Source organism: Anarrhichthys ocellatus, unplaced genomic scaffold (genome assembly GCF_004355925.1).
Source record: "Anarrhichthys ocellatus isolate YVR2014 unplaced genomic scaffold, GSC_Weel_1.0 scaffold21, whole genome shotgun sequence".
NCBI classification, from domain to species: domain Eukaryota; kingdom Metazoa; phylum Chordata; class Actinopteri; order Perciformes; family Anarhichadidae; genus Anarrhichthys; species Anarrhichthys ocellatus.
Genome location: NW_022280051.1, coordinates 3552249 through 3561678, shown reverse-complemented (window position 1 = coordinate 3561678; position 9430 = coordinate 3552249). Strand labels below are relative to the sequence as shown.

Here is a 9430-nt window from a genome sequence, read left to right as displayed (position 1 = left end):
TTTGTGTTGATGGAGTGCTTGGCATGGTTTTAGACCCTCTACATAGCATTTTTTAAGTCCCTGTGCTGGGCAAGATTCCCCCAATGAGCCCATAAAAAGTGATGTGTGAAGTGTGTGTTAACTGTAAGTTTTTCCTTCTCTACAAGTTGGGGGTTCGTGGGCTGTTTTGAAACAGAGCGTGCTACTCTCACCAAACGCATATCCTCATTTAAAAAAAAAAAAATGTATGATTGACCACATCGGATGAAGAATGTCCTATGTTAGTACTTTACTTCACTACCTATTATGATGATGCAATCCATCATTTCTGTGGCAACATTACTCAAAAGAGTGGCTACCATGGGTGTAGACCTTTTTAGAGCTGGATTCACACCAAGTAAGGCGTTGAGGCAAAAACAACAGTCCTGCCATTCATTTGGATGAGGGTAGTGCGTTTAGGCTGTGGTGATCACCACAGCGGATGCCAAAAGAAAAAGAAAAATGCAGCGGCCCTTCCACGGCAAAAATTTGAAACATAATCAACTTTTGGAGAAACGCAACCCGACGTCACGCTAATCACGTAACCGCCGATCAGATCGAAAGACAACCACAGGAAGAAGGACATTGGCGTTATACCGTGTTAAATGGTTATTCTTCTTGCGGGGTCAAAGATCACACAACATCACGCCACACAAAAGGATAATTTAAATGACACTCTCACACCGCCGCAACGCCTGATTTGGTACGAATGAAGCCAAACTATTTCCAGTACGACACTCCGCGTCTGAGTTATAATTTCTTCTGAAAGTGTGACGTGACCTGGTGTCATCAAATACTTATGAACCGATTCATAATTGTGGAAACACTGATATTTAATATGCAGACGGAAAAAAAGGCAAATGTCTGTTTTGATTCATATCGTGGAGGGAAAATGTGATATTTGTTCTCACGGCTAAATTGAAAGCAGCTTCAGTTCCGAATGTGTCTGACCTTTTCCGGCTTCGCCCTCTCTCCGTGTAAGGTACGAGTCCTCCACTTCTCTGATGTGTTGAGCTGTACAGGTTAAAGTTTGCTGTCTGGTTAATAAAGGGAGGAGAGGGGGAAGATCGTGGAAGGGAGGGGTGAGGAGGAGGAGGAGGAGGAGGAGACGGGGTAAGGGGGAGGGGGACTTCAGTGGAGAGTGTGTAATAGGACACCAGCCCTCTCTGTCTTTTCACTCTCCTCCCTCTCTCCTCTCCTCTCTCCTGTGCTCTCTCCTGTCCTCTCTCAGTCAAGCCTTCTCTGTGAGCTCTTAGATGGAATAGCAGCATTTTCCCTCTTTGGTGTCACTGGTGGAAACTGGAAGGCGTTTTAAAGGGGGATAACTAAGATCTGGTTTGATACCCGGCTTGTTCAAGTGGGACCAGCACTGGAGGAAGCTCCTGAAAGGTGAGTTCCTGGAGCAGGGACTGATCCGGGTCCCGTCTCTGTAGGGTCTACCTGCTGTACTGCCCCAGACTGTAGTGGAGCAGATCACACAATGGATGCAGAGAGGAGGCGGTGGGCAGGAGGCTAACAGGTGCAGAGTCCCACCAGGGACAAAAGCTGGAAGTAAACTCAATCGTTCGAGTCAACTTGCTGCTCCTTCTAAATCTTGCGTAGTATTACATCAGACTACTGTGGCGTGGTTTATTTCATTCACACGCTTTAGGTGTCCTGTCTCTTTTAGATACAGTATACATTTCAAAGACATGAGTCATGACTTTGTTGAAATTGCCGTATTACCCTGAAGCTGATCGAATTGAGTGTTTTTAAATGGTTATTTGGTTTGGTTAGTATTTCTGTATAACTTTATTAAACCAGAAAAGGTTTCTGGTTTTCTTCAACAAACCTTTCTTTATTATTATTTCAAGAAAGAACCTCGTATATGACACTGTCCAGAATCACAGGGTCTGAATGCTGCTGTTTACACGACTCATGTGTTATTTAATCGGTACGTCCAAAGTTTAAATACTTGAAATGAACACATTTTGCTGTTCATAGCTGTGCCTGCGAGTCATGTGCGTGAAGGAACGTGTGGTTGTAACCGAGCCGCTGACAACTGAATGACAGGGTGTGGTATGAACACACACCGTCCTGTTAGAGCCGGGACAGACGGAGCAACTTGCAAGTTGTTTACCATTTCAATTTCAATTCTTGTTCTCCGGTCAGGGAAAAAGAAAAAATAGAGCAAAAATACTAAATAATTAAATCTATCAAATGTAAACCCAGATGGGAGGACTTTCTTCCTCAATTCCTCGTAGTTAAATAGCATGTGTTTAAAGCGTTAACAGGACCAGATGGGAGCCAAACAATCACAGACCCAGTTTGGAAAAATGTTCTTGTACAGCTAGAATGTTCTTGTTCTGCTTTCATCAATATTAGTTTTTGAGCAGTGCCTCTGAAATAGTGAGATGGAAAATTCATTAGGCCGTCAGCCAAGGAACGCCCAATAAACACAATTATCATTACACCCCACTGGAAATATAACTCTCCGCTCGCTCGGCCTGACCTCCTTTTGTGGAGACGTTTAATTGCCGTCACAGAGATTCCTGGCAGACTCGGCACTGGAATCTCTGGACGTTGAAGAGCTCAACATAATTAATTGAAGTATTTATTAATTTTTATTCATGGCAACAAACACTAATGCACTCTTTTTATTGGGAGGCCCATTAATCCAGGCGAGCGTTTACGGTGCTCCACAAGTGCGAGCGAGGCTGTTTGGTGAGCTCATTCATGTCTCATGTGATGATGATCAAAGGAGGAAGGGAAGGGAAGGAAGTGTCTTAACCTGACCTGCTGGGATGTCATAGGACGATCGGAAGGAGACAAACTCCCCCGACGATGAGTTTAGCAGCTGTGAGACCAACATTTCCAAACCAGAGGCTCTCCCTGCAGATCACCCATCTCTCTGAGCACGCAGGGAGGGGAAGGTGTGGACGTTAAAGGGTCGATTCGCTTAAACAATTATTCTCACTTAGTGGTAACTCAACCCTAACGGCAGATAAGAATGCCTGTGTCGGACGATTCTGTCAAACCACAGATTCCATTCAGTGGCAGGATTCTTATGTCCAGTGCTTTTTAAAATTCTGGCTCTCAAGAATTTCTGCATATGGGAACTACAGTGGTGTTTAAGTTAGGGAAAGATAATAGTTATGGCAGGAAGTTCAAATTTAGACAAAAAAAACCATTTGGTTAACGTTGGGGAGACATTGTGGTTTAGGCTAATAAAAAGGCATTTGTTAATTGGTCTGTGACGGAGTCTCCTGCATAAGATTTTCTACCTCCCGAAGCTCCACACCCAGAAAAGACGTAATACTTCCTGCGTTGGCACTGAACAATATCAGGATGTGGAATTACACAATATCACATACTGGGGCTGGGTATCTTGTTATTTTCTTCCCTCGCTCCAAATACAAATTGAATTTTGTTGGTTTTCACACTTACAAAATGTCCCCATTACGGTATATAATCCACAGACATCCGCAGTATACATTGAAACTATGTTCGCCCTTTTTCTCAAAGCTGAGAACTTTGACTTAAATCACAAAAAGGAGGAAATCAAAAACATCGGCCTCAAGTTTGGAGCCGGTTTAGTCCTGAGGATCGTGCAAAGGCACATAGATTGAAAATTGCCTCAGTTATTTACACAGATTCGAAAGGAAAAATTGTTTTTATAGTCAAGATTCAGAGACTTGAAAGTCTTGCAGTTGAATTGTTGTTTTCTTAATGAGACTTTTACTCACACACTGCCAATTCCATTTACCTACATTGTATTGCGATTGAGGCAGAAATTTCAGACTGGCCAAGTCAAACCAAAACTGTTTGCATGGCACCTCTACAGGTAAGAGATAAACACTGTATATGTTTTTTTTATAATTTGGGTGCACCAAGCTTTATAAGAGTGACAGGACAAGGGTCAGAGCTGTCCCCCTGCAGGCTGAAGTTGTGGGAGACACCCAAGCTAGGGCAGGCTCTGGGGGAGGGAGGGAGGGAGGGAGGGAGTGGGTGGGTGATGCAGCAGGAGAGGGGCTGCAGCACAGCGACCGGGGCTGACTGTGAGCCCCCACGCTGTTTTATTTCTCTCCAGTGCAGCCAAAGAGATCTCATTCCTCTGCAGCTTTGCATCTGTTGTCCTTATGCACCTGTGCGGTGGAACTCCACCTCGACTTCGTATCAGTCACGCTTCATTCCACCGCACATATTTCAACCTATTTGTTCACTACACCCCAAACTGAAATTTTCATAGCAATCAGGCATCTACCAGCTATCAATTTTTCATTGCACATCTATAAGCCATGAGAGCAGAGATCCACCCACTTGTGTTTTCTTTTCTGCACGTAAGATGGACATTCTCTTTATCTAGTGCAATGTGTTTTTAGCACACAGATATAGTGTAACATCCAGTTTTGGTGGTTAAAACGGCCAAGTCTTTCTCACAGCAGCAGAGTTTTGCATTGCAGGAGTTTGTGTCCCGCAGCCAGTACAGTACCTGCCTCTATCAATAATTGAGCTGCTCTTGTCCCGTTATGAAAAGGGAACAAGACGAGGCTAAGGGGAGCGTTTCCCCAGCAGCTCTTTTGTGCAGATTTAACTCATCCATATTTAAGAGATGTACATCTGCAAGGATACAGTAAGTGATGGGATTTAACTGACATGTTGTGCTCTCACTCATGTCTTCATTCATCGTAGTTTGTGTTGCGCTTCATTTTATAAGTCAGTGTTTCCGGACCTGTCAGACTGATGATTTAAATATCGCAAGTGTGTATTCTGTGTGTTATTTCTGTTCTCTTTCTAAATGTATTATCCTCAGAGCAACTCATAGTATTGTATTTAAAATATGTAAAGACATCAGAAACCACTGCATCCCGGCAAGCATTGATTTGGTGATTTGCATCAAAAACCATTGAGATTTGAATGTGATATGTTTTTTTTGGTGTAAAATGAACAAGCTATAACACGGGCGCATTGCTTCATGTTATCACCACCAAGCTAAAGGCAGACTGCTGTTCCAGTGATGACGTTTAGTCGTCTAATCTACCCACTTGTCACCAACTTCCTGTCAGCAACATATAAAAGCTTCAAAATTCACCAGAGGGGTATTTACTGAAGTATTTTATGTCATAGAACAAAACGGTAAAAATCTCTTAAGCTTCCAAATATAAAGAAAAACTCAAAATCTTCTTCTTTTTCAAACACCAACAGGCAGTGGCGAGTGGTCGGGGTTCCTGCAGCCATGGGCAGGCCGGAGGGGTCGGCCAGGCCACCTCTGCTGTTAGCTTTGGCGCTCCTGGCTCTCTCTCTCGTCTCCACGGGGGTCTCCAGCCTCCCACAGCCGCTGCCAAGAGTCTTCCTCTCCTTTGAAGGTAAGAAGAAATAACAAGCATGCCCCCCCCCCCTCCCGAAGTTAAACCTTGGAACTTGTGTTTCAATTCAATATGCTTTATTGGCATGCAGACGTAATGAGGTTGCGCTGATGTCATGTGTTCAGTGCGCTAATGCTGAACAAATGGTTGATAATAGAGACTAGCTCAGGGCTGTAGCATACAGCTTAACTAGACTGTGCAGATCTCATGCAACTACGCTGTTGTTTTGGATCATATTCATCTTTGATAATGTTTCAATCGCACACTTCCGGCCTTGAAGCTCCATTTGTGGACAATCCCTGTCCATCCATTGACCTGCTGTGTGTCAGACCTCTGCAGGAGGCGGCACTGCTCATCAGACGTACCATGAATCTCTTGAACTTTAATCACTCTCCTCCATGCTGCAGCCTTGTGGGCATTGCTGCTGCCTCTATTTTGTTTTATTTAATTTCCTTGACATAGATTATTGTATGAATTTTTGATGCTCCCTTGAAATGAGAGGCTAGTTCAGCTTTGTGTGTGTGTGTGTGTGTATGCTCGCGTGAGTGAGTGCAGATGAGCTGACCGATCACTCACGGCCCCCGAGCTATGAGCGGCGCAGTAACCTTTCCGCGGTGGCTGGATACTGTGCAGGGGCTGAAGGAGATGTTTGATCACCTTTCACTACCTCTCGCTGTGGATTAGGTAGCACAGAGCAGCTGAGGCTGTCCATCAGCACGGTCTCTACACTCGGACTGAGTTAATACAGCCGTACAGTGTGAGGCCAAAGCAGGTGTTTTGTTTTCTTTCTCTCTCTCTCGGGCTAAATTTGCCTCACTTGTGCCACATCTTTTCCCAATTTGGTCTCATTCTTTCCTCACATCTTTCACTCTCATTCCTTCTCTGTCTTTCTTTCCTTTCGTGCTTTCTGGTTTCACTTATTGTTGTTCCATTCCAAATATCTGAACCAGCTTTCAGTCTATTTCTGCTCTGCGTATTTTCTGAGTTAAATATGGCAGTCAGGTTAAAAAAAAAAACGGAATACGGGGGGGAAACGTCACAATCACTATCTTTTGACCACTCAAGTAACATTATTCATTCGCCCCTCAAACCTCCAGTGTTTCCAAATAGCCGGCTTAAAATGTCAGAGGTGACATGAGCTAATCCCTGTAATCCTGCAGCGCTCGATTCCCTCTCAGAGTGCGGATTAGATGTGATTTGTGTTGTCACTTTAGTTGTGTCCATCGCAAGGAGGACCATAAATGGAGAGTTTTGACTTTGCATTGCACCAATTCTTTAAGAGGCTCTGGACTTTATTCTTAATGTTTATCTGTGTGCATTCCCTGTGCTATAATTTACCCTGGGATATACTAAGGAGGACGTTTGTTCAAAGCTAGGCAGCCAACCTTAGGTGTGAATTTACATTCCAGCTTTGATTTAGCACCTGAGCTTAAAACAACAGAGTCCTAAGAGTAGATGCACCTTTTGTTTTTTTACAAGAAATCATTTTGTACAAAGGAGGATGAGGTTCATAACTCCCTCTCAGCTGCAGGGGTAAGCACCAGATGTAGGGAGACTCTTATGGCTGAAGTTGGAGGCTCCTTTCTCACATAAACACTGGAAGCCCTCACAGAGGGGAGACATTTAGGGAGTTTGGGCTCCATCCAAAGCGGCCAGACAGCTAAATGAAGAGTCGTAGAAGAAGACCAGAGGAGAGGTGTCTCGGAGGGGAAGAAGGCGCAGGTGGTTTGGCACCTGATTGGTGGCCAAAAGGTTAGTCTGGATTCTTCTGCTCCCAGATGTGAAGATCTGTTAATGATTGTAAGCTGGAACAAACTGAATCAGGAAAATAAACCAGTGAGTGAGGTGTTCAGGTTGTACAGAGATATGGACGATTGGATGTCTTCCCCCTTTTTCCTCCTCGTGTCACCCCTGAAATCCAATCCAGGGGTGAGGCAAGTTCACGGGACTCCCAGCGTTGACTCGGGTCCTGCGGAGAAGTTGCTGTCTCTGACATTCCTCTCTCCCTCAGCCTGCTTACTCGTGTGTTCCTCAGGCAAACACACCAGACCACAATTAAAACCGCATAATAAATAGGGAAAAATGCAGCTAACCCAAATAATAAACCCTCAAGCGGAGCTATTCTCTTCCGTGCCTCAGATAATAAACACAGGCCCCCTTCCATACAGAATACCTATTTAGGGATACCCAGTGTGATTAAAGATACAGTGATTACTCCTCTACATTTGCTTTAAATATCTCCTGTCCTCTCAATGTTTATTTTGGTTGCTTTGCTCAAGTGTTAGGTATCAGAAAACGTATTGTTTTGTATCGGTACCGCTGGCATCGTATTGGCACTAATGATCAAAATGGTCTCGCTAAATAACACTGATCATGAGTTGTGTCAACACGTTTCCTCTCCCAACTTGTCAAACACCAACACTTAGTCAGTTTCCCTATACGCTTCAAACTATGAGGATTTCGGTACCTATAGCGTCAGTTAGGGAGTCAAGGACTGTGACAGTTTCCGCTCGTGACTTCAAATCGTATACTTTTCAAAGTAGGGAAGTTATTAATGTACCGTTTAAGAAGTTGTTCTTTTCATTATCTGTGAACTGTAAGAAGAGTTTATAGAAACACAGCAGGTTTGATATGTTGCTACTGTATCAGAGGTTGGCCCTGCTGTTGCCAAAATGCCATTCCAGGAATGGTGGGATGAAAAATTCGGCCTCATTTCCCCCTCTAGTTGGCAGCTTGTGTAGTGGTCTGATTCTATAGGATCAGGATCATTCATTAACCTCATCAGCGGTCTCGCTCTGTTCTGGCAAAACTCCAGTATTCAATACAGTGTTAACTAAGAACCCATGAAAGATGTTTATTTGAAAGTGAACGGGCCTGCGCATGCTTTCGTGTGGATAATGTAGATTTTGCACGCATGTTTGGCAGAGAGCCCGGTTGAGACGTAGGGCAGATTGATTAAGATGATGTCTGAAGGTTAATGAGCGCTCCCTCACACCGGTACGAGCCACATGGGCTTCAGTCACAGCCTCAACAGAACCAGGTTTGGAGATCAGGAACCAGGCATCAGACACACCAGATCCCACTGCCTCCACAGATTACTCCTCGCTTTTATCATGCCTCATTGCCACCTCCTCTCGTCCCCCCCATTATTCATACAGCAATGAGTCGGCTCACGCATTGTAGGTAGATGTCGGTCTGTGGAGGATGTTTACTTGGTGGTGAGGGTTCGCAGGGGCGAGTGTGCGTGGCTCCTTTGGAGAAAGAGTAAGTGCCTGGATGTGCATTCCTTAGACTTTATTGGATTTCTGTGGCAAAAATTTCTGCTGAATCATTGTTTAAAAACTGTGTGGTTTCTCAGCTTTGCAAGTTATGAAAGGATATTTAGCGAAGTGGATACCTTAAATACTAGAAGCCCAAGGACTATTTTGAGGCTTTCATCAGTCTAAACAGTACTGTGTTTTCTGAATCCATTCGAGAGAAGATCAGCCTGAGCGCTCTGAGCCTGCATTACAGTAACCTCTTGTAAAGAAGGCTAATGTGTCAGATTTAAATCCAATATGAGTTGAAGGAAGTATAATGTGAGGCTCAGGGACTTCTTTTGCCTGAGGTGTAAAGGGATAGCTCAGATTGTTATAAGTGGGGTTGTTTGATGTGCTTAACCATAGTCGGTGTATTTCGAGCAGTATAGCGGGCAACAGGCCCCCAGCTTCAAAAAACTGAATAAAGTACCAGCACAGGACTAAAGCAAATATACTCCTGCGGACTGGGGCAGCAGTAAAACGCATTTTAGACTACACTTAAAGAAAGTTTAAGTGTAGTCTATATTTAGAATACTTGCTGATGGAGAACTGAAAGGGAAACTTATTTATACTGGTTTTGTTAATAGAGTCTTCTGGCTTTGATGAGAGTTTCCATTTCAGTTCAGTTCCCCTATGGAAAGTGCTGTCTGACAGCAAGATATAGCGGTGAAAATGTTCTATATATAGCGTACACTTACTGATATTGACTTTTTTTTTTTTTTTTGGTGAGCTAAAGTAAGTTTTGTTGCTGCTCCCATACAAACTGGT

General features: G+C 43.9%; 1 protein-coding gene across 1 annotated transcript in view; it reads left to right on the top strand.

The window, feature by feature from the left end:
* Positions 1 to 1216: 1216 nt before the first annotated feature.
* The window catches only part of sema3c (sema domain, immunoglobulin domain (Ig), short basic domain, secreted, (semaphorin) 3C), a 35642-nt gene continuing 27428 nt past the window's right edge, over positions 1217 to 9430 (top strand). Inside the window, exons 1-2 of the mRNA XM_031859065.1 lie at positions 1217 to 1407; positions 5203 to 5363. Coding sequence (XP_031714925.1) covers positions 5234 to 5363 — 130 coding nt within the window. The 5' untranslated portion in view covers positions 1217 to 1407; positions 5203 to 5233. The remainder of the gene's footprint in view (positions 1408 to 5202; positions 5364 to 9430) is intronic.